Source organism: Cynara cardunculus (assembly GCF_001531365.2).
Source record: "Cynara cardunculus var. scolymus isolate 2C chromosome LG 12, CcrdV1, whole genome shotgun sequence".
NCBI classification, from domain to species: domain Eukaryota; kingdom Viridiplantae; phylum Streptophyta; class Magnoliopsida; order Asterales; family Asteraceae; genus Cynara; species Cynara cardunculus.
Window position 1 is genome coordinate 1,444,636 of NC_037539.1, and position 26,983 is coordinate 1,471,618.

Consider the following 26,983-nt stretch of genomic DNA (forward strand, 5'->3'; position numbering starts at 1 on the left):
AGAAAGGATACATAACAATTATTAAATTTAAATTATATAAAAAACGAGAATTTTTAAATAGTTAATTTAATATTAATATTGATATATTTTTAAAAAAAATTATATTTCGTTCAAAAATAAAAATATTATTGTTTTCTAAAACTACGTAAAACCGTAGTATATCGACAGAGAAAATAAATAAAATAAAAAACTAAAATCTAGATATATTTTGCATTGCGTGGGTACCCTTCTAGTTTTTTTCTACATAGTATTTGTGAGATTGCTTATTTGAAACAACTTATGTCTTCTTATTAATTTATTATAAGTTAGAATGATTTAATTTCTTCAAAACTTTCTTATTACCGGTTTGGTACCGGGATAAACTACTTATCCAAACACTCAAAAGTGCTTATTATTGATGTTATACCAGGATAAGTCAATAAGTTATTTTTATAAACAATCCCAACCACCTCCTAATATTCTACTAAAAACATGTTTTTAGATCTCCCATAAATTCCTCAAAAATTCTGAATTAAAAGTTAAAACCTTTAAAAAGAATTGCATCCATCTCCAACAGATTCTCCGGTTAAAATCTTTAAAAAGATTGCATTTATCTTTAACAGATTCTTCAGTTAAAATCTTTATAAAAAATGATATTTATCTCCAACAGATTTTCCATTTTTTTTATTAACCTGGACATCCAACCCGCTATGCGAGCCGACTAATCCCAAAACGACCACTTGCTTTGCAGATTCTCCATTTTAGAAAGACTAACATTGGTTATGATATCAATATATTTCATTATCTATTAAAATATTATTTTTCTCTCTAAATAATTATTTTCAAAGTTTCCTATCGATAGAAATATATTTAAAAAAATTCCTCTTACATAGTAATCATTTTTAAGACGATCTTCATATCTGGAGAAAAAACGTTCTCTTTCCTACTTTCCCTGTTTTGAGATACTTTTAGATGGTTTGTTGGAGCTCAATTAGTTCAAAATCTCCATTTTTCCCATTTTATCTATTTTGAAGAATCTGTTGAAGATCCTCTTAGAACATTTTCAACTGATTTACTAAAGTGGAGATTTTGGGTCTTTTTACTTCAACAGATTCTTGAAAACGTTCTTTAAAACAAAAATGATTTCCAATGAAAGAGAAACTGTCTTTTATTCTTCATACCAATGAGAATCCTTGAAATTAAGTGTGTATGTGAGATAAATAATATTTTATAAAATGTACTAAATATTTTAATAATATAATTAATATTATAATCTGCAAAATGGAGAAGCTGTCGGAGATAAATATAAATTTTATTTGAAAATTTTACTTTTATTTCTCTATTTTTGAGTATTTGTTAGATGTGCTTAAATAATTAGCTTTAATGAATTTATTTTGGAGAATCTATTCGATATAAATTCTGTTGATAAATAGTAAATCACCAAATTTGGCAGAATACTGTCTACCAAAAAGTTTTTGGTAATAACGGTTGATGGTAATTTAGTTATGTTTTATTGAGTATATAAAAAACAAGCGTCAAACTCATAAATTTTAGGTTACCAGATAATTTTTTTTATCATCTGACAAAACTCAATTTAAGAGAAAAGAAGTTTGATATATATTGTTTGTTTTGATTAACCTGGATATCTAACCATCTATACGCGCCGACTAATCCCAAAACGACCACCCGCCGCATATGGACCTCCGTGGCCGCAAGTAGGGGTGTGCATCGGATGAGTCGGGAGGGGTTCGGGTGGAAAAATCAAAAACCCGATCGGATTTCGGATATAGAAATCAAGTCCCAATTTTTGGATTTCGGATTGGTCGGGTTTAGGGTTGAGGTCGGTTGGGTTTGGGTTTAGTTATAATGCAAAAAAAAATATCTAATCGATTTTGATGATGAATTCAATCAATTTAGAGAATTGATAAATCGATAGTATACTTAGAAATTAAAAAAAAACACGACCGACTAAGATTTTTAGAATTTTCAAAAGATAATTAGATAAATAAATATATTCATATAATATTTAAAATATATATGTATATATATTTCAGATTTTTGGACGGATCAAGTGGCCAAAAATCAAACTCGAACCAAACCTAAGTTTTCCCCAAAAGTTGGTTTTCAGATTTTCGGATTTTACATAAATACCTTATTTTCGGTTCGGGTTTGGGTTTGGATTTTGGATAATTTGGGTTTTGCACACTCCTGGCCGTATGGGAATTTTTATTCATACTTGGATTCGAACCTCGGACTTCCAGACATTTTTAACCTTTAGAGTTCAAGCTCAAACCAATTAGACACTATCTGTATGGTTTGTTATATATATATATATATTGTGTATTATCTAAATGACATACTCCTAATTATGACAACTTTAAACTTATTTGGTAGAAGGAATAATAAATACCTAATAATCTAAAATTTACCATAATTTAACAATAATAATGAATCCATAAATGTTGGCCAAAACCCAAATAACAAGAAGCCACAACACATTTATGAATGACAATAATTGCACATGAAAATAGTTATGACAATTTCATGTGATAATTTAGTTATTACAACCCACAATTTCTATTCATGTCATACATAACAAACATTGTGTGTGTATGTGTTTGATATCCTTCAAGATTTAAATAAAAAATTAAAGAAAAATAGGTTAAGAGAAGGTTCATATGTAAATCATTGAAAATCTCATTTGAAGATTCATATATGAATCCATATGAAAAATCTACAAGGTTGGTTTATATATCAACTTCAAATAGATTTCCTCAATGATTCATATATGAATATCTTTTCTTACCTTCTCACAATATTTAGCCTACTTATTTAAACCGAACCTTAATACTATATATATATATATATATATATATGATTTTGATTGGATATCTAGAATAAGTTAAATATTGATTGATGGTATAAATTGAATATTTTAACAAATTCACAATCCCTCTCATTCATCCAATGGTTGTGGTTTGAAAAATCTTAAACCAACTCAAACCATACGAGTTGGTTGGATTCATATTTTGGTACATTAAAATATTCTTCTAACCTCGAATATGTTATTTCTATACTCATAATTTCTTTTTCATCATCAACCATTTGATACAACTTATCCATATTTCTCACGTATATCACATTCAGTTAATTTTCTCAATATATATATATATATATATATATATATATATATATATTCACAGTTTATTAACATATATACGAATGAATTATATAATTATAGAGATGAGAATATAGATTGAATATGTGTATATGAAGAGCGTACGTGATAGTGCCATTGTCTAATGTACATATTAACAGAAATTCAACAATCATATTAAATTCAAAAAATAAAAATATATAGAGTTCATCGGGTTGGGTTGAATTGATCAGGTTTTTTAGCACCTCTATATGCATACAAGTAATTTGTCCGTCTAATCAACCTTTCTTGGTTGTAGGCTACAAACCTAGAGAAACTAAAGTTCATTCATTAATGAATAAATCAAGCTCAACAAAACCAAAAGCACCAATGATTCATTCATTAATGAATCAAGACTAGTATGCTCTCTTTTTCTTTCCTTTTTGTGTATAAACTCCTACTGTTCTCTAGGTTGAGGTTTCATGCTAGCTCTTCGAACCACATCCCAAGCCCGTTGGGGCGCACCCACTCCTTGTTGTGAAGCGAAAAACGACTCGTACCCTGGTGAGTCAAATGCGAAACCCGTGTGCCTTGACTTTTCCTTTGGCAGCATAGCAAATGCGTACCTTCTTTCGTCCTCTGGGGTCTGTTGGTTGCCTATATCCAGCAATCCAGCACAAACTGGATCCGGATCATGCCTGTGGATTTCTTGGACAATCTGATAATCGTACGGGTATAACCATCTCTGAAACCTGAACCCAAACACCAGAATTAACCATTCGGGTGTCAGAACGGCTGCAAATACATAATAGCATATCCGGTTTAAATAAGAACCGTAAATATTTTGAGAATCTGACGTAAGAGCATCTCCAACAAATTCCCCAAAATGGAGAAAATAGAGATTTTTTGAGGATTTTGGTCATGTTTTTTGCTTCAACGGATTCTCCAAAACCTTTCTCCAAAATGGAGAAAGTAGGAGAGCGTAAAAGTCTCCAAATTCGGACAATACCCAAAAGATGATTTACAATGAGAGAAATATTATTTAATATATTTCCACCAATAGAAAACTTTGAAAATAAATATTTAAAGAGAGAAATAATATTTTATTAGATGAAAGGAATATAATACCCTAAAGCAACAGGCCGACCCAATAACTTCAAATCCAACTTAAAACTATGGTGAAAGTTATTGGTAGCCCATAACTTACGGTTTATAAGGTGCTCACAGATCCTATTTTCTATCTATGTGGGACGACTTGTTACACCTATTATTCTTATTCATGTCCTATTCATGATGAATGTCGTGATAGAGATATTCACAATGAATATTATTCATCACAATGAAAATGCATGTAATTCATGATAAGTAACATTCACAATGAACTCTCCCTCTAGAGACATTTATTTATAGAAAAAGAAAAACTCACCCTTCGTATATGAAGTCGCCCAAAAGTGCAACAGTCGGGAGAAGAATGATCATCAAATAGAAGCAGATGGTGCTCATTAGGACATAAATGGTGAAAAAGGTCCCCTGAAGTTGAAAAACAGATGAATTCAGGCCTAGATTACAACTAAATCATACCAAAAAGCAATTTATAGTTCAAAAGCTACGATTATACGAACCTTGTCAATAAAAAGGATGGCATATATAAATATAAATATGAACCATAATAGCACGCTGCCTCCAATGCTAATGTTGTGCCACCTTGTAACTGTGCTACACATCATAAGAAGACGCAAATTGACCGTTATCACAAGACACGTGAACGCCAATGTGCTAACATCCCAATGGCCCAACATTAATCCCGATGGGGTTAAACCTGACGTACTAGAAACGACCGCAAAGTTGTACACGACTATCGATTGATAAACCGAAAAGCAAGCCAAAGTACCCACAACTTTCCAGTTGAAGAAGGTATTATTTACTCCCTCTTTGTATAATTGCGGGTATTTCTTCGAGAGCTCTACACTCACATCCTGCAAAGTGTATTGTGAAAACAAAAGGTCCTTTCTAGCAAAATTATCATCATACAATGAAATGAAATAGAATTTGATCTATTAAAGTGTTTGTATTAAAGATAGTCACTATAATAGAATTGGGTTTATAGGACGCCAAATAAGTCTAAGGGCCTGTTTGCTAGCAGCTTAATGTGCTTAATGGGACTCGTAACTTATTCAGTCAACTATACGTGACTGTATGGTAGTAGCTTAATGATATAGAAAGTGGCTTATTCAGTAAGCTTCTAGGGGAGCTTTATGTAGAAAGCCAAGTTTTTCCAAACCTACCCCTTCCAATTAAAAAACATGCTCCTTCCATCTATGAAACAACCCTCCCGAACAAAAACCTCCCCAATCTATACATCGACACAAACAACTTTATCCATACATGACTTATAATGGAAAACCAACCAAACAACCCCTTGAATGTCCAACGCGATTGCTTTATAGAACTTAAGTTTGTAGGACCAAACAACTCTGTGTGCTATGTAAATTGGTTGCAATAAGTTGATAGGCCGTTTTTGGGCACCCTAACAAGTTTTTTAGAACAGTTTTTAAAATAGTGCATCCTATTAGTCTTTTTAAAAATGTCTTATAAAGAAGCTAATAGGACAATTTATTTCAAGTGTATCCAAAAGCATTCAAAAACATCCTATCAACTTATTGAAACACTCTTATATAGATACACAATTGTTTGGTCCTATAAACCTAAGTCTTATAAAACAGTCTATTGGCACATTTACACGGGACACACGTTTCACGTCCTGTAAAGCCGATTCTGTTGTAGCAAGTTACCAAACTCCTATTGAAAACTTAAGGAATACATATCAATTCTCTGTCAGCGCGGTTTGATGTTAACACTCAGATCATACCTCCTCTCTTTGGAACCGAATATGATTTCATACAAAAGCTACTTGTTACGGTCATTTCACAATGGGCATAGATGAACAGGGTTGGGTTCTGGTGAGAATGGAAGTTACAGTCAGAAGGGTAAGAAGGGTTCTCCACCCTTTGATCAATCCTGATTGAGGATCAACACTAATGAGATCCACCGGATCAATATCCGTGAGAAGCGCAATGCATAGGGTGGGGGTGAGATTAAAAGTGATCAAGGGTCCAAATCCCTTTTACTTCTCACCTTAAACTCCTAGTCTCACACGATCCTTCGTCTAGATGAACATAAGGAAGAAAGATTCAAATACCTTGTCAAGCAGTCCAACGATGACAACAGGCAGGGCGGTGAAAATGACATTGTATAGAGACTGACACCAATCGTCATAGAATCTTTGACCAGAGAACCCAGTTTGGAACGTGAACCAAAATTGAGTCAACGTGAAGGTAAGATTCTTGTAAAAGAAGTACGAAACAACCTGCATAACAAGTGTTCTTGTAAGCATGAAGAACAGAAATAGTTTGAAGGTTCAGGCCAGAAAGTAAAGATAAACCTTGCATAATCTAAGATACGACCATCGTCCATGAACAAGGAGTAGATCTGTTAGAAAACGAAACTGAGCAATTGCAAAATCACTAGCCATCACTGCTTGCATCCCTTCTAAACCACTTATTCCGACTCCAATATTTGCTGCTTGTATCATTCCAACATCATTTGCCCCATCACCTATACTTAGTGTTATCTTATTTGCACCTTTTCTGACCAGTCTTGTTACCTGCATAATCAATGTCAATATTATCTATTGAGGACTTGTTTGTTAACAGCTTAATGAGCTTAATGAGACTCACAGCTTATTCGGTCAGCTATATATGACTGTTTGGTAGTGGCTTAATGATATAGAAAGTGGCTTATTTAGTAAGCTTATAGGGGGAGCTTTACGTAGAAAGTCAAGTTTTTCCTAAACCTACCCCTCCCAATTAATAAACATGTTTCATTCCATCTATGAGAAAACCCTCCTAAACAAAAACCTTCTCAATCTATAGAGACTATTTAAGCACACAAATATTTTTATCCATACAGGACTTGATGGAAAACCAACCAAACATCCCCTGAATCTCTCCTCCATGCTAGGAAATAATAATTAAAACAAATTTGCATAAGTTTAGCCATGCATGAACTGTGTGATCTCTTGTAATTTGAACAAGAAAGTAAATATCAATTACCTTTTGGAAAGATGGGATAATGAAGTTTGAACTTTAAGCATGCATAAGTTGATTTTCTTGAGAACTAGATATAGAAATGCATAGTCTTACTTCAATCCGATACCCAAAAATGTATTTTGAACTTAAAGGTGTGTTTGGTACACTAGACAGGGCAATACAAGGATCCGTGGTTCACTATTCCACGTTTGGCAGGACTTTTATATAGAACAGACAAAAATAGAGTAGAAGAACAGAGTGGAACAAGCATGTTCCGCCCCCACCCCATGGAACAAGGTGGAACAAGATGGAACAAACCTATATTTTACCAATATAACCTTAAAATATCACCTAGTTCTCTTATAAAACATCAAATACGCCTCCCTCTTTACATTCACTTTACCGTCCTCAAAATATTATTTTTATACGGTTTCAATATTTTGATTAATTTATGTAATTTATTAAATATTAAAAAATAAAAAAGTATATAGAAAAAGTATAACAAAAATTGGAAACTACATGAACTTTTATTTTGGTGTCATATTAATCGTCTTGACGAAAACATTCTAATGATATATTTTGTTATAAAAATAATTATTTTAATATAATTTAATAACTTCAATTAATCAAAATATATAAACAACTCATTAGGAGTAAATTAGTCAATTTATGTTCTGTCTTGTCCAATCTTGTCTTACCAAACGCTGAACAGTTTTTCTGTCATATCCTGTCTGAATAACAAACGCACCAAAAAGAACTGTTTAAAACATGTAAACTAAGGGGGTGTTTGGTTCATGGATTTTGATGGAATTGGAAGGAACTGGAATGGATAATTTCCTTGACCAACTTCCAAATCCTTTATTTGTTTCACGTAATGAAAATGATGGAATCCTTTGAATTCCATTGAATTCCTTGAATTAAAGATTTCAACATTCCACGGGATATCCCACAGAATTCAATTCCATCTAACCAAACGCAATCAAAATGTGTGGTCAAATTCCATCAAATTCCATTCCAATTCCTTCAAAGTCAAATTCCTTTGATGATTTCCAATTCCACCGAATTCCATTATGCGAACCAAATGCTCCCTAGCATTCTAACAAAACTTCGAATGAATGCAACCAATCCAATAATTTTATTTTATGATAAAGAAAAACTTCAATAGTAGAACAAACTTTTGCATAACTAGAAGTATTACCTGTGCCTTTTGTAAAGGAGAGACGCGGCAACAGACAACTGAGCTACAGTTCAAGCTCAAACTGAGCAACATTGACCTCAAAGTTGGGTCTAAGGCATACATCAAACACTTTCCATCTATAAGAAGGGCTAACTTTTGCCTCGATGAGCCATTAAGGATTTTTTGTGCCTCTCCATGGTACTTTTGTAACTCAGTTTTTACTGTTTCTCTTATAAACTGAGCAATTTCCACTTGGTCACCCTGGAAGAAAAGTTTTACTTGAGTTCGATGCTTAGTGTACAAATTACAATTCTGATATGATGAAATAGATTAAGGGAAGAGATATTACTCTGCTTTCAACATCTGTGATTTCATCAGTTTCTGAACTGATAATAAACTGTTTCATGTCATTGTTAATCAACTTGCAAGCTGGGGCAATTAGAATATACATACATAAATAACATATTTCTAATGACATGGCTTATATAAAAATCATGACCCGGGTTCTTTGACTTAACTAACCTTTTTAAAAAAATTACAGAAATAACCCAAAAATATTTTTTTTTCCAAAAAAACTCATCCAGTTCTCTAATTTTTTCACAAAAGGAGAAAGGGCCCACAAAAATCTGGAAAGTTGTTGCTGATGGGACCCCTTGGCTGGTTTCGTTAAATGAGGGGGGATTCGTGAGGCATTTAATGAAATGGCCCACATAAATTATATTTATTGTTGTTTGGTGTTGTTTCCAAGATTCTAGTATTTATACCCATGAATTTTTGTGGGGCCCACATGGATCTTTTGTGGGGCCTTTCTTCTTTTAGTGAAAAATTTGGAGAAATGGATGGGTTTTTTTGGAAAAAATGTATTTTTGGGTTATTTTTGTAATTTAAAAAAAAGGTTAGTTAAGTCAAGAACGCCATGATCAACTCAAGAAGAAGGAAAAAGAATCATACCGTAAGCTATATTTATTGCTGTTTCAAGTTTGTCTCCTGTAAGCACCCAGATCTTTATTCCAGCCTTAGAAAGAGTTTCTATGCAGGATGGAACCCCTTCTTGAAGCTTGTCTTCTATCGCAGTGCATCCAATCAAGTTAAGATCCTTCTCTATCAGTTCAGAAACCTGTTTTCAGTTTCACATGCTTTCAGACATAGATATAGTTACTTCTATCTATTTAAGAATAGATGAGAAAGAACCCAGAAATAGAACTCCTTCCACATTGTGCACTCATTAAGGGTTGGCAACCCTGTTTGGCCAATGGCAATGCACTTCCAAGCCTCTTTGCATCCAATCCAAAGAAAAGTAAGAAGAAAAAAGTCAAAAAGGGACAAAAGATATCACTAAGGTCTAAGGGTGCATTTGTACGTCGGACAGGCTCGACAAGACAGTACAAAAACTTGTTGTCCCACGTTTGGCACGGCGTTAGACTTGGGATGATACAGACCTGAGTAGGATAAAAATGCATTTTTCGTCCCACCATACTAGGTGGAACAAAATTCAGGGAGATGGGGCAAGATTGATAAATTACTAAACTACTCATATCAAATTAAAACCCTAAAACCTTCCACAATTCTTTCACCCTCCTACCTCACTCTCGCCCATCCATTCCATTCCAGTCGTGTCCAACCCCGTACCATAGGCACCCTAACGAAACTTTTCATCCTAACATTGTAGTTTGCATCATAACATCTTTCCTGTTGTTTCATATGAATAGGCCTACACAAAGATGAAGAGGTCTATAAACTTGAGCATAACCGATCATTTATCAAGTCTACTTACCTCATCCAATTTCTTCTCACGGTCCCGTAGAGAAGATTTTGCCTGGATAAATTTCTCATTCCAACTTTCATACATCTCGTGACTTAAATCTTTGTAAGCCAGGCAAAGAGTTCGCAATCCAGCTTCTCCATATTGTTCCATATGCACCCTGGTAATTTTTTTTATCTCATCATTTCCACTGCCCAACCTCTCATAGATTACAGAATCAGCTCCCTGTGATCAACAGATTCTGCATTAGGGTCAGTTTACATCTTAACAAAGAAGTTCAAGTTGCAAGGGTGGCTTACTAGATTCTTACTTTGCAGTACAATACAAGCCTTCCATCTTTGTAACGACATACAACAGACTGCCTCTTTCTAGTACTATAAGAAGCAAAAATGATTGTGGTTAAAGTATGTACCATTGAAAATCAGAAAGTTGTCCAAACTATTATGTAAGATCCCACATCGGTTGGGGAGGGGAATAAAGGTTGCCTTATGAGGAACCGGGCACCTCCTCTACCAGATGCGAACCGTGAGTCCAGGTGTGGACACAACGGACAATATCTAGTACGGTTGGTCCAGGATGTTAAAGATGCTCAATTATTAGATCCCACATTGGTTGGGGAGGGGAACAAAGGTTGCCTTACAAGGAACTAGGCACCTCCTCAACCATAGGTGTGTCGAAAAAGCGGACAATATCTGGTACGGTTAGCCTGGGATGTTACATATTATACCTGTTAAACTCAAGGACATTAAGAATTTCATAAGAAACATCTTGAACCTTCCCCATTTTTTCAACATGCGATTCACGAACATATACCATTGTAGGCGTACGCCTGTAATAGTTGAAATATATGCATTATATGATGGCATAAGACACAAAAACAGAACTCCACAGGTTCAACAAATTATGCTCAGTGTTTGCAATATTAAGAGTGAAAAACAAAACGTACTAACAACCCATCTGGGAATCAAGACAATTACATACCTATAGAAGAAAAAGCCAAAGTGCTTTGCGGCAGTAACTAAAGCAGCCTCGTCAGGAGATGCAGCTTGATATCGAAGTTTGTTTGGGGTCTCTTCACCTTCAGGGAGTACGGTATGGCATATAGCAAGGCATCTGAAAAATTCCTAAACAAGCAAGGAAAATGGTCTTAATAAATGGAAAAACAGAATCATATATCATACTAGTGTCTGAATTCTAAGATCAACATGTCCCATAAATTGAACCATATCTGCAACAAGTTGTACTACATACAACAATCGTGACATACATCAGTTTCATCGATTTACAGCAAAACATATTGTCTTCAACGTCCTTTCATCGATTTAAATAAAAGAAATTTCACCTCAGACCAATAACTAAGGGCATGTTTGTTAGCAGCTTAATGAGACTTACAGCTTATTCGGTCAGCTATACATGACTATTGGTAGTGGCTCAATGATATAGAAAGTGGCTTATTCAATAAGCATCTAAGGGGGAGCTTTATGCAGAAAGCCAAGTTTTTTCCATACCTGTATCTCCCAATTAAAAATACGCTCCTTCCACCAATGAAAAAACTCTCCCAAATAAAAACCTTCTCAATCTATACAGATAGATTAATCCACATAGATAGTTTTATCTAGACAGGACTTAATGGAAAGCCAACCAAACAACCCCTAAGAAATCTTCAGGTCAAATTTGCTATGGAAGTAAATTACCTTGCACATATCAGGATTAGGTTCATTCCTCCAAGCACCACGCATAAGCCTAGCATCATCAAAATTGAAACCCTTGTCACGTTTTGTGGATGATGGTTTATGTACCTGTGAAGTTATTTACAACAGAAGTTTCATATTTCATGCATCAAGTTACATCCTATTCCAAGTTAGGATAGTTACTGTACCTCATTGTTTGCGCCATTCTCCTTTGCCACTTCCATTTCGATTTCGGTAATACCAGTTCCATATGTCTCTCCACCAATAGAACACTTAAAGAACTCCATTAAGTTTCTTGTTAGAGTTCCAGTTTTATCAGAAAAAATGTACTCCACCTACCACACAAGACCGTCTCAGTGATTTGGTGCTACAATAAATTTGGCACAAGCAGAGAATGGCTTTACTAGTAAGGACAATCTCATATTCTCATTGGATACTGTAAGTTATTATATGCCCACGACACGTCACATACGAATATTTAAGATAATTATATAAATATTACAGATAATTACATAACCTTATTTGAACTGGATTGGATAAAGCATCAGCTCTGGAAGCTGATACGCCGATGGTTGGAACTGACAAAGAGAGGGGACCGAAGGAGAGAAGAGGTTTAGCCCACTTATTAAGCAAAGCTGGCTCCAGTTCTATTCAGAATAGGGCAAGGAGGCTTCCCCAGTCTCGAAATGCAGGCTGATTCGAGTGGCAACTCTTATGGGGAAAATGCCCTATGAGCGCTTAAGCGGAGATTATTCGCCAGCGTATAATACATTTCTCCTTCGATATTGCGAAGGCAAGACACTCTATTGGATTATGGTCTAACTATGATTCAGTGCATATAAATAAGGTGATAAACCCAAAAACTGATTGATTCAATCTTTTAGGTTTTAGCTATCAGAGAAAAACAGGAAAAAAAACCTTTTCTTTCTTTCTGTCAAGAACGCATATTAGATCTAGGGTTTTGAGCTAGCACCCAGTGGAGGCCAGAAACGTGTTCATGTGTGGACTACCAATTGAGGAATCTTAACTTGGTTTCTAAGTGCTCAGTCAGAACCAGCCATAGATTTGAATGGTACAATTCTAGACCCCCTATGGTTTGTTTAGAACTAATTAGATGCGTCATTGGATCCGGCTTAGGGTTGTTTTAGAAAAGTTTTCAAAAATTAATGTAACCTTAATTTTCCTTTGCGTTTTAAGGTTACAAAATCGTATAAAACCCCTACATATACATTAATTTAAAGTACTTCATACATTACCTGCCCAAGTTCTTCATTTAGATTGGATGTTCGTGCTAATGCGGGGGTATTGGTTTCTGAATGGTACATTCGCAAGTCATTATTGATGAATTTGGTGGACTGAATAAACTTGATCATCTGAAAAAGGAGACACAAAACAAGAAATGAGTCCCTGAAATACTAGCTTAATATCATTCATGAACACCTACCTCAATAGAAACATAAAGAGAAATCGGAATAATTGGTGAATACAGAGTAATCAGGGTAAAGATGCTTAAAAAGAAGACCTGAAAGCAAACTAACAGAATCAGTAACATCAAGGACAAGAGAGAAAAGAGAAACTCCTCACATCAGCAAGCAAAACAATACCATAATTCTGTTTCTTGGATTAAACTGTTGAGATTCCACATTAATCAAAAGCTGTAAGTAGTAATACCTCACATCCACAAATATGGCACTACAAAATATGAACGAAAGCTCAAAAAGAAGTTGGAGGCAACAAACTTTTATGAGCTGATAACCTATCCAGTACCTGCCTATAGCCCCAATTAAACACAGTGTAAGAAGAACACCAAAAAGGGTAGCTATTACTTTGTCAAGTTTCCTCTCAAGCATACTCCTTTTAGAAGGGACATTCATGCTGTTCATCATCACCTGTATAAACATGGTTTTGTATACATTAAGGTATAGCGAGCAAACTAAAACTGCCTTATAATGCGCACAGATTATACTACATGATGATTCCTCCAAATTCAACGCTAAATATCCAGAGCCCTGATGCTAGAACATGATATATATATATATATGTATATATAGGATCATATTATGCAGGCTCCCAATATTATAATGTAAACCACGCCATTTCCTCGTGAGGTTGCTTAAGAATATACAGCATTTGGTGGCCAATAAAGAGTAACTATTTAGAAACCTTGGTCTCATGTCCAGTAAATATCACAGCCCCAACAATATACTCTGTATTACGTAGGCTGCATCCCTGAAAAGCATGTACAGCAATATGAATAAACAGTTACTTTTTAGAACACAATTGAGCAAACAGATACTAGATTAACTAAACCAGCGAGATGTTTAAGAAAAACAATGGAAGGACTGTTACAGACTAATTATGCAGAACTTTTTAGCCAACAAAGGACTATATGTACAACAAATAAATAAACATCTCATTATTAATGGTCTATTACTTCATTCTTAAGAGGAATGCATGGATAAGATTGCTTCCACACTTGAGTAACCGTAGGCCATAGAGCGAAATAGATAAAGCCCAGTGAAGAGGGACCCCCCCCCCCAATACACCCAAGTATTTCATTTCCTTTCATTGTTGTGTAGGTCTATTCCTATTATCTTGATTACATATGCTCCTGGAAGAATAGGATATCAAAGCCATCACAGCCAAGAATCGCTCACTAATACTTGAGGAATGAATTTCAAAACTAAATATAAAATGAAGAGGATACGTGAGAGACACATTATAACTTGAATCCCGACAAGGCAAGGAAGAAATACTGGAATAGTAAGAAAAGGGAAGTATCATATCTTACTCGCAACAGAATTTGATTTGGACCAAGGGGTAATGTTTGCTTTTGAAGTACCAAATTCCCAGTAAAGGTATAGAGTGAATTATTTGGTTTCTCACACTGTATTTCGCCTGCAAATGTAATAACTCATCATCTTGCAATGCAGTGTAAAACAAAATTTCTAAAAAACCAACGGAAATCCATAGTTATTGTCACTTAGGATTTGACCGACATAAATAGAAACAGCTACGTCAATGCACTATTGCCCTAAGATGTCAAAATAGTTGGATCAGTTAAAGCTTTAACCTTTAAATTCTGAAGCTTTCTCAGGGATCACATAGTCCCACGTCTTCTCCAAAGCTTTCCTGATTTTAAGATTTGTTTCGCCATCCAGGTTTGCAGTCTGTGAACCATGAAGTAGAACAAGTAAAATGCATAACAGGTCAATTAGAATTCCTTTTTCTTAAGAAGCAGATGTACCTGGCGCAAGATGTCAATATCACACGCCGGAAGAGAGGAAAATATTTAGACATTTTATATTTCCAACATATTATGTTAATATAAAGGATAAGAGTTGGACAAGCATAGACATACAACAACCTTTCTATACATTCCTAATGAATCTTGTGTTGTTGTTTTTCAGTGAGACCTGAATGACAGTGTAATCCCCAATTGTCACCGTTCATGCCAATTGAACTCCTAGCCCTACTCGTGTCCTTAGAAGCAATGATACAGGTGCCAGAATTTGGTTCACCATACAGGGTCCCCTTGATTTGGTTCTCCTAGTCCGCAGACAGCACATATAAATTAATACTCTCCCCCCTATGAATTTGCACACAACTTCTTGTAGGTTGATAGAAGTGTTTGATTGCCATTTGGATTCACTAAAAAAACCCTTCAATAATGCCAAAATAAGATATCTTGTTAAAAATCAAATACCATCAGTCATATGTAGCAATGAAATTGGGGAATAAACAAATTTGAGTTGAAAACTTTGAAATTAACATAGCATGACAATATTTTTATAAATCATCTATATATACATATATATATATAATTAGAGAGAGAGAGAGAGATCCCCTTTTGAGACAAAGAACAAAGGACACCGATGCTGCCCTAACACACATTTTGAGCCTAAATTGTCAATTTTTTCGCTCCTACTCCCTTTCCTTTTGTCATATCCCACTGTGTCAGAGTCCTAAAAGCACCCAGCAAACTTTTTTCAAGTTTTTAGTTAACGTAACAGGAATAATGTTTGCAGCATTCCACCCTATCAGAGATTCATCACACCCTGTGGGAGAATTGCAGGTTTTCACACCCCTGCTTCAAAGTCATGATTAGTGTCTTTGTTTACTATTATGGTCAGGTTTGTCGATTAACAAACTTACTGATCCTTAAGTAAAATGTCAACATCTTAGTGATTCCCTCAGTGCGAATACTTCTATCAAATTTCAAATAGTTATCCTCTTGCTAGTTGTAATAAACATTCAAATATCCTCATCTCTGCTACCTTAATCTTTGTAATCCACTAAACTCTTGATCCGCATGATTCCTTAATCCTGTATCTCCCCTACCCTCATCCCTTTAAGATGATGATGTTTCATCTTTTAATCTTTTCTCGTAACTTTTTCCCTAAGTCATGTGAACTTTGTTTTGCTCAGCTTATTATATGAAGCCGTAACTCTATGTCTCGTCTTATCTCTTATTCCTTCTGTGTATGTGTCCTATGCCTGTCAGTATGGAGGTTTCACAAGCAGCAACAACCAATTATTTTCAATGGCTATAAAGCTTGAGAAAGCTTGAAGGTCAAGGTGAGTATGTGTCAACAAAATCTCCAACAAATATGTTCCTTAATTTTAAAACTCAAAGATGCAATCAGACATCTTTGACCCAAAATCAAGAGCTTTAGGCCTATCTATATGTATATATCTTTAAAGCTCGTTCTAAAGGCATTCATGTATGGTTAACTAGCAAACTTGAACTGGAAACAGACCTCAGTATAGCAAACACCATCAGGATTTGTAGTTGCAAGGAAAAGTAGATCTGCTGGAAAGAATCCATCTTGCTTCACCTAAAACCAGATGAACATTTTAGAATTGCATTGAACTTCAATAAAGACGGTGACAATAAAAATAGTAGCAGTTGTCAACAATAATCTATGGAGTGGTGTCATTTAATGATTTGTAACATAGGAATTAAATTTATATATGTTAGTAGATCATATTCATAGATTCCATCTCAGATATTTTTCACTGGGGTAGAAGTTTTTCTATTTATATATTCATACACACATACATAAAATTGGTGAGCGGTGAACCTTGAACGTTTATAACCTAAATAAAGTTGGGGCCATTCCACAGTGACCACCCCCTAGTTTTTGCCATTTTTAAGATAGGCCCAAAACATTGCAAAAGATCAACCTCGGATCCTATAAATGAGTACACCATTACCACACTAGTCACCCAACCATGCAAAACGTTTCAACAGTCATGCCTCATTTTGAATATAACCTCATTAGGAGGTTATATACATGTGCAAACATATAGTGGATTATTATGATCATCACCTCAAGCGTACTAAGCATTTTGTGAATTATTTGTTATCCTTGTGATCATGGATGGACCTACACAAGTTGGGTACTGAACCTATTAATTGTTCAGTACCAAATAGATAAACAATTCCTGTACTCTTATGGTAAAACTGAACGCTTTCTTTGCCGTCTCCTTTTACAAGTATTAGATGTACAACTTGTAAGCAGGTAGTATTGATACATCAACTAAGATACACCTGGTTTGGTTGGTCTATACAATGTTTTATAATAGTGTTATAGCTCCAAGTCTCATGGCTAGCTTTTATACTTTTACCAATATTTTTACTCTCTAATTAAAATATCAAACGAAATTGCAAAGTTATTCGTCATATGATAAATGACATTCATTCTCAAACATATTCTTACGATTATAATTTCATTTCTTTCCGGATGTCAAACACTCGTTGATGATATGATTAATGTAGGCTTGTTCGAGCGGTTAAAGCTTACTCGAGTCAAAATAATGTAAATATTGAGTTCGAATAACACACTTGTGGGTTGCCTTGTGAACAACCAAGGGGCGCATCAACGACTGGGCAACAAGCTTTCATTACCTCGGCTTGCCCACCTCCATATGAGGGGTTCCCAGTCTCCAAACAAAATCATGAAGAATTGCCACGTTATAAAAAAAACCCCACAATTTTTAGGCCCTCTTATGTCTTGATTTATAATAAAACCCACAATTTTTAGGCCCTCTTATGTCTTGATGATCAAGAATGCCATTATAAAGGATACTCATTAACAAAATAACTATGAACCGTACAACTAGATAAGCTACAAATGCGGAAGATATAGTGATGCTTGATGGAATGTGAAATAGATGCAGAACTAGGAACATGATAAAGGCTAAACAACTAACAATCTAAAAGGCACTAATTAAAGCTCAAATTTATCCTGCAATATAATGAAGCATAAAAGAATTCCTACGAATATTGGCTTCTCAACCATTAACTAACCATAGAATTCACCCAAATGGTTCAAGATGATCATAAAAGGAAATAAGAATTTGTAGCGTACTTACTCTAATAATATCCCCAACTTGCAGCATCTTCCAGGGTACAGACTCCCACCTTTTGTCTTGCAGCATGTCAACAGGAGAATTATTTATTGTCGTATCATTTTGAAGGCGTTTCTGTTATAATTAGGGTTTTGTGAGGGAGAGAAAAATACAAACACTCTAAGCAAACAACTATAGTAAACATTGTAAAAGATGTGTAAGAAACAGATGATAATGGGTGATAAAACAAATCCTGAAATCAAAAGCACACATTTATAAGCTGTCAAGGCCTAAAAAATTGCAAAGTTGAAGAAAGTGAAATAATACTCACCCAATCTTCAAATGCCTCCTTGATAAGAGAGACAAAAAGGACAATGCTTAGTGGGATTACGTTTGTAATTGGACTAACAGGACTGCATAAGAAAAGAACTAAGTCAGGGTCAATGCTAACAACAATCAAAACAGAAATCCATAAGTATACCAATTCAAACAAGTCTAGGATCTAGAATACAAATGAGCGCAGATCAATGTGAAGTATAAAATTAGGCTTATATGTTGCATCAATAAGTTGTAACAAATATTTTGGAAAGCAGGGCTTAAAGACTTATTATATATGCTTAGCTGCTGAAGATAGAAAGAATATTTCAGATAGGCTACGTATCCTAATGAACTATATATTAGTTACACTGTAAAATGTTCTTATTACAATTACAAAACTTTGTTATCCATCACTTGATTACAATTTAACATTTATCCTGAAAGCTGGAGGCCTAATATGTTGTGACAAGCTATGAAGCACCAATACTAAATAATATTGATATGACAGAAAACACCACCGAGATAGCACATTTTTGTAAGAAGAATGATATGTTAAGAGGAATGTTAAGGTTTTATATGTATATGTGTGTGTGTATATATATATATATATGAGCATGATCAAATGAGAACAACAAAAAGGATGACAACCGTGAGAACACTAAAGATGTGTTGTTTTACATTGTGAAAATACAGTGTTGTTTCACAAAAAGTATACACTAAAAATAATCACATTGTGAAATAAAACTGCATTTTTCACATGCATTTTTCACAAACACATGATTACTGGTTCTCATGGTTCTCAACCTTTTTGTGGTTCTCATTTGATTATTCCCCATATATAAAGCCTTAACGTTCCAAAAGAGCGCTTTGCATGACGAATAAAATAGTATAATTAGTGAGGAATGAAATCCAATTCTGACCACTCAAGTCTTTGCATCTTGCAACTTCCGATATATGGCTCCATATGTTATACCCCATTACCTTCATTTCACTCTGTGTAACACGAAAACATCTTGTTGTAGCATAGCTAGCTAACTAACAAAACAACGAGTTAAGCCATATACACGAAAATGGGGAATTAATCAATGTCAGAACTTTTTAAAGGGTTCATTCGGCAAGGTACAAAGATACCAAACTCACAAAGGCAAACTGAAATCATGTTCTGTTAACTATTCATCAGCTAAAATAGACACCGCAAATTTACACCAATTTGACCCAAACTAAAACTGCAGTTTGTAATGTGTTGCTCCAGGAAAGTAGAATAAATCATGTAAAGTTGGGCTAATCACACCAACAAGGCAATGAGCATGCTTTTGTAAAAGGGTTCTTTTTCTTGAAAAACCATACCTGACAGGTGTAAACGATAAACATGAGATTGCAAGGAAGTACAGGTTAGCCACCCGCCTGAACTGCCAGTCATAAACACAAATACTTGTCAATATATAAGATACAAGGTTCAGATAGTAAATTAGCTTCAATGATGTAAAAAAACGTAAATGGGGACCAAGACGAGCCTTAAAGCTATGTTGTCTAGACATGAATGAAATTGAGATTGGAACGTGACAACACCGGTTGTAATGTACCACATGTGGAATGGACCATTTACATTCTTCTCATGCGTGTATATTTATCAAATTTTAAACCCAACTATTATCATCATCATAACCCTAAAACCAAACCCACTGAAACCCCACATTTGTATTAGCTCATAGCAACTTTGTTACTCTTCCATTCTAAAATTTTAATAATAAGAGCAAGTGCCTTTTCAAAACATTAGAGACAAAAATTGACTGCCAGAGACAATCCTCATCACTCAAAAAACCTGACAAGACTTGCTAAAGATTGTTGCCATTGATTCAAATAGAAACACGTAGAAGAGAGGGATTGTGAATCAGGGGGTATATGTTGGTTGGAGTAACCACTGCACCTCTATTATCGGTGATCTTAGTCAGTTTCTCCGTCTCTATTTGTTGGAGTCGCTATTGACATTGCAGCTCTGAATCAATGATCCTTGATTAGCAAAGTGGATCTGGAGTGCCATCAACTGGAAGTGTAATGGTAGGTGACAAAATAGGGTAGTGGAGCAGCACATCAAAGTGGCAGTGTGGCAGTCAATAAGATCATTGGTCTACCCCTCTATGGGATCAAATTAGCTAGTTTTGCAGGAACATAGATATATGATTCCCACATGAATGCACCATTCCATTCTCAATGACCAACCAGACATCTTTTTCATTCTGATGGAATGATCCATCTCATTCCTGAACCATTACTTTGTACCAAACACATCACAGCATAAACATACGCTCTGTTAGTTGACATATTGCGTAATGAGAAAGCTTCAGAACAGTAAAGGAGCGCTTAGTGGAGAGTCAACAAAAAATGTCTCCATGCTTGACAATTAAATATCAAACACAGTACTTCCCATAAATAACGAGTTCTTAACACTATTAGCACAATTTTACTACTTATAAAGTTTAATGTAGTTATATGTTTTACACAAAAAATAATAAACTCATATCATCTTATATGTTGAAAATTAATCCATTTGACTCTCAATTAACCCTGCCACTACACCTCCAACCAACAATAAAGCCTTTTGATCCTCTCAAACATGTTCGATATTGTAAATTATGCATATGCATGAACAACATGGATATGGAGAGTAAAGAAGGGGCATTCTTCTAGGCATTACAAGTTTGCACAAAACATGCAAGCAGATAACATTGAATTGTTAATGAATCTTATGAATACTGAAAAAAGTTTATGACATTCATTGTATGACCACTTCATACTTCTTTATTGGATGTTTAAAATGATTTACCTGTTCGTACAGCCCCTTTGGCAAAAAAGTCAGAAGGTTGTACTTCGTTGTTGATACTGCATTTCCCTGATCAAACCATATGAAATAAGCATTACAATACAGCTTACGGAAAGACCAAGTGCATTGAAGAATTTATATGAAAATGACAGCAATCATAATGTTTGTTAATATACTCATGTTTTCTGTGTGAAAAGAGCATCCTACTCTTTACATGAGCCTAACTTATTTGCTGCAATAGGGTTGCATGTTACATGATAGTGCCCCCAACTACAATGGTATAAATCATAGACCCCCTTAACTCACCGGAGCATCAATTAAAAGCCACACTATATATCATTGCCCAGAAAGAGGAACGGAAAAATTAGCATTCTATATAAACCCAATATCCCCTTAGTGGGAGAGAAGAGGACGGCAACATCAACTGAAATTCACATTGCATTTCATGACTAGGACAATGCGAAGAACTGAAAACTCGTCTGAAGCCACCCAACCTACCATCCTGCAAAGAGGGGGAGGGGATATATAAACGAGAAGCATGAAGGGAACTCGGAAACCCTGAAAGAGGGGAGGAATGAAAGTAGAAGAAAAAGAAGTCTCCAGGAAGGATAGTTTCCTATATATACAGTGCATTTAAAGAGCCAACACCCTCGTCGCAAGAGAAATCACAGCTACCCACCAAACAAGCACATACGACAAGAAAATGCTGGCATAAAAGCTACAAGAACCAGCTTGTAACTACAGACATGACCATCCAACTTGCAGAAGGCTAATGAGATGACACCCATGTGATGACTACAAACAAAACAACCTAATGAGAAATTGCTCAAACACCTAGAGTCAATCCTAAACATATCTGTCAGCTCTCATAGTATCTACATTCTTTCCAAGCACATAGACGAAAACCTTCCATCTTTTCTCCCACCCAATTATCCAACGATTGTTGATTGATAAAAGTAAGGATGTTGAAGCTCTAGGTATGGAGAAACGCCTTAAATGCCATTATGCCAAGGTTTTAGATTGAATCAGACCAAAATAGAAGATTCATGAAGTGCAGTTTTATTGATGTTCACAGCAAAATGGAAGACATGATAAGCACATCTGAATACGAAGTATCTAGCAATGACATCTTTCATTATCGTGGGATCATTGATGAATATACAAACTCAAAGGATAAGGTGGAAGCAGGCTTCACAAATCTCGTGTGACGGAGGAGTGCCAGTTCTATAGGATATCAACAATTGATCCTCCTAAACTCACATGTGTTTGATTCAGTTCCTTGCTTCCCTTAAAAAAGCCAGAGTCTTCCAAGTTGCTAGCAAAAGCTAGCTTAATGGAAAAATAGTCGACATAACTACAAACCCAAACTCTAAACAGTGTCTAGAAATATATATACTTCTAAAAAAGTAACTTATAGTAATCTATATGAACGAAAACCAGCTAGTCTCTCTTGTATTGATCTTGATAAGACCATTTTAAACTACATCTTATGATGCTAAAGGTCCAATGTACCCTGTCAAAAAAACCCATTCAGACCTGGCAACTGTCAAGATACAATTCACCAGAAAGAATATACTTTCTCAGTCATCACTCATCATCAACATTTCCTCCTCTTATAATCTCCTTTCACCTTTAAACATTTTCTAGTTACTGCATATTCTCAATATACAAATATTGATGCCACACAATGCCTGTCAAAAAATCCAACTTAACTGTATTCCAATGTAGCTAAGTTACTTCTCTAAACAAATTCTACCTTGAAAGTTATTGATCTTAGACAACCCTAGACCACACAACCGAATAAATTTAAGATTACCAAATTTGTTAAAGATCATGCTCCCCAAGAACACCACCAAATGCTAATTACAATAACAATGCATGGTAAATATCCTAGAAAATCTGTCAAGTTCATTAATAGCAAGATAACAACTCCAGACACCCAACAAATTCCCTTGGACTGCTAAGTTAAGACAAGCAATAATGGTAAATAGCACTTTTGATGAACTTCATGTAAGAAAGGGGTTGTGCCGATAGAAATCAGAAAGGTTTATGAACTACGAAGGTACATGTATTGAAAAAAAGAAATCCTGGTCATAATTCAAGCGCCATTTTTGAAAGATCATCATAACATAAAGTGCAGAAAACAGTTATTTCCAAATAATGGCACTTTCGGGCACGTAATTTTTTGTATCTATGATATAAACACACCAGATATTTGGCGATATAGTTTGCTTCACGATCATTACAGAAAACGGTGCGATGACCTGGCGCCTGAGGGTGAACGTGACCAAGTTGAATCGTACGTGATGATGGAGCACTATCGAGAAGCCGATACGAACAACCGCTGGCATCTCCGCCGCTAACTCTTGATCGAAATGCCCCCTTCCTTCCCGGCATCACTTTATCCGATCGCAATCGATCGAATCGACCGAAAACTCTGATGAAAAACTGAATCACAAGAAAGAATTATATGTATGTTTCGATAAGATAAATGATTCTTCCCAGTGACTTCCAGAATCTTTCAAGAAATCTCGTTGAATTCTTGTAGAAACGGAAAAGACCTTTGACATAGGATTTCAAATTTCGCCCCAATTTCGTCGTGTTCGTTATTTGAGGCTTCCAACGGAAAAATACCATCCGAATCGCGCGTGAGAATCCAGAAGATTTTCAACGTAAATCACATTATCCACGCGCCTAAAATGAGCGTGTGTGTATTTCAGTTCAAAAAAATATATAGCGTAAACTACAAATATGGTCCCTATGGTTTGTAAAAATAATACTTTTTGTCCTCTTATTTTTTGAAATTACAATATAACCGTCATGGTTTGAAAAATCACCAGAACTTAAATCCTCTCTAATGTCTGATAAAACATTCCGTTAAATAAAGAACATTTTTCGTTATTTTTATTGATTTTACCAATCAAGTTTGATTATATGATTTTGTTTCCTGTGGTTTTTTGATTTTTAAATTAAAAGACAAAAAAATCGATAAAATGACAAAAATGTCCCTTTATTTATCAGATTTTTAATGACTATTACAGGGAATAATTAAGTCCAGACGTTTTCACAAACCTATTAGGTAAATTATACATGGTTGTTTAGTAGTGACTTAATAATGTAAAAAATGGTTTATTCAGTAAGATTACAGAGAGAATTTTATGCAGAAAGTCAAGTTTTTTTTCCAAACATGTGCTTCCCAATTAAAGAACACGCTTCTTTCATCTATGAAAAAATCCTCCTAAGCAGAAACCCTCCCAACTTGTTAAGAAGGATTAATCCATAGAGACAACGTTACCCATAAAGTACTTAATGGATAACCAATCAAACAGCCCCTAAGTCTTTTTTATTTGAATTGTTATATCGTTAACATTTTCATTGACCAACGATAATACAATATTTTTCAAGCGAGAATGGGTTTGTCATGTTTCATTGTTATAAATCGGCCTTAATGCAATAAAAGGATTGTAGCTCATTTTGATCCATGTCGTCGCCATCGTCATATGCATCCTTATCCTCGCAAAATCACTACCACTGGTTGAGCCAAATCAGTGATGATAAAAAAACGATGGAATACAACGAAAGGCCCAAAAACAAGGAGACAACGAGACATGAAGAAATACAAAACATGTAGTGTGGAGACGAGGATAAGCAGATTCGGGAATTTCTATGAGATACAAACAGAACTAATGCTTTGACCAGTAATGTTAAATCTAATAACGTATTGTGTTGTTCCTCGAGTACCGCTTGCTAATCGGCTAACGGACCTAGTAACCCTATCCATTTACTAATTTGACCCAACTTGAAATCGACTTCACTCGTTGAATACAAAGACAGAGCAACTTTCGCCCTATCCTGCAATAACGAGGGATTTTTTTAGATCAATTCACATTGGACATATCATATAGAATCTTTCATTCTAGACTACGATTAGATAGAGAACGGTTTGGCACATCTTCGACCCTTGGGATCGAACACCCCACCTCACCACGGGTTATCCATTTATCACAAAGATTTTAAACGTATGGGCTTGGGAGTTCCGACTTTTGAAGTAATAAACGAAATACAGTACGTGAAAATGTGGGGTTATATGAAGGGACCACCTATCAAATTTACATCGAACGCTCGAGAACAAGAGTGTTTTGATTTTTGAAAATAATTTAAAAGATAATCATATTTAATAAAAACGTGTCAAAAGAAACAAATGTACTCAAAAAGTACCAATTGTACCCGATTCACAACAACGACGACATAGAATCGAAAAGCACCGATGATGTCGATAAGCATAGATGATAAGGTATGAAAAGCACCAACAATGACAAGACTAGAAACAACGACAACAGAGCATCAGAACACATGCAACGAGCAAATCATTTCGACAAAAGCTGTGAATCAACGAGATCGAAGAAATGAATAGATGACAATGGTGGGATTACAAAAAGACGCATATTTTAATCTTGTAACGTTTAACAATCGAAACGGATGGTGAAACTTTGGCTATCAACAAATTCAGATACTTTATGAACGAATTAGAAGAGAATTTTCATTTAACAAACAACTCATCTTATTCAGAGCATTAATTAGCAAATAAAGGATCACCGATAAAAAGAAATTGAAAAAAAAAACCCATACGTGATTGTCTGAATCTTTAGTTTTCGAACCAGCCCAAATCTACTTGGCCCATATAACCCGGAAAAATATATTAATACTAGTGTCAAACTATCTAATACTATATTATAAAGCATTTGACAAAAACTCTTAAAAACTTTTTTTATGCATGAAATACTGTATATTAATGCATATTACTTAAAATTTAAGATTACAAGTAAATTGTGCATAAGTTAACTTATTAAAGATTCATTTTTGAATTCGTATAACTAATTGTATATAAACATAATCAAATATAGTGTTTCAAAACTGAATGTGAATCGATCTCAAATGGCTTAAGCTTCATACCCCAAGAAATGTAAAAGCCGACCAAGAGTTGAGAGAGAGCTAATATCGTATTCCTATAAAAAAATAGATACGGCCTCCCCTAAGAAAACCTAAAAGGGTTTAAATATGCAAGCCAAAAACCCCATAGGAAAAGATTTTTCAAGCCTGTGAAAGTAATGTAGAAAATTAAGGTGTTCCTGGCAGTGGCGGACACAGTAGCAAAAAGGAGGGGGGAAGGGACCTAGTCAAAAACTCAAAAAAAAAAATTCCTAGGTTAAAATTTAGGTTTTACATGATTTACCTTTCACTTCCCCCCATTATATTTATCCACGGGCCCCCAACCTCAATCGAAACCGTTACTCTAAAAAAAAAATATTGAAATCAATAAAAAAAAAACCAAAAAAATTATTCGAAATCGACAAACACACTAAAAAAATCCCTCGAAATCAACCAAAAAACTTTAAAAATCCCTCGAAAACGTTGTAATTAGGTTAAAAACACATTGGACGATTTTGCGGACCTTTAGTCTACCTTAAAGGTGACCCCAGTAGACAAAAATCCTAGATCCGCCACTGGTTCCTGGAATAGTGTTTCATGATCGTGAAGAAATCTTCACGCCCGTGAAACCGTGGCAAAAACTTTCAACATGAATTAAGGTGTTTTTTTTGCACCCACAAAGTAGACTTTCACGCCCGTGAAGCATGGGCGGCAACTAGGTTCTTCCG

The 26,983-nt window shown here is 35.0% G+C and overlaps 1 protein-coding gene across 1 annotated transcript; it reads right to left on the bottom strand.

The window, feature by feature from the left end:
• Positions 1–3,356: 3,356 nt before the first annotated feature.
• Positions 3,357–26,576, bottom strand: LOC112522729 (phospholipid-transporting ATPase 3-like). The gene is made up of 29 exons (XM_025132030.1): positions 26,560–26,576; positions 25,554–25,647; positions 23,535–23,774; positions 21,330–21,395; positions 19,853–19,914; positions 18,519–18,600; positions 18,212–18,322; positions 16,594–16,671; positions 14,907–15,003; positions 14,625–14,731; positions 13,997–14,062; positions 13,601–13,722; positions 13,438–13,525; positions 13,278–13,355; positions 13,090–13,206; positions 12,022–12,168; positions 11,837–11,941; positions 11,124–11,266; positions 10,870–10,971; positions 10,453–10,516; positions 10,155–10,367; positions 9,332–9,497; positions 8,730–8,809; positions 8,402–8,641; positions 6,558–6,779; positions 6,315–6,482; positions 4,738–5,091; positions 4,542–4,645; positions 3,357–3,867 (listed from the first exon to the last, which is right to left on the bottom strand). Exons 1-29 carry the CDS (start codon positions 26,574–26,576, stop codon positions 3,573–3,575), a joined length of 3,828 nt encoding a protein of 1,275 aa, XP_024987798.1. The 3' UTR covers positions 3,357–3,572.
• Positions 26,577–26,983: the final 407 nt, after the last annotated feature.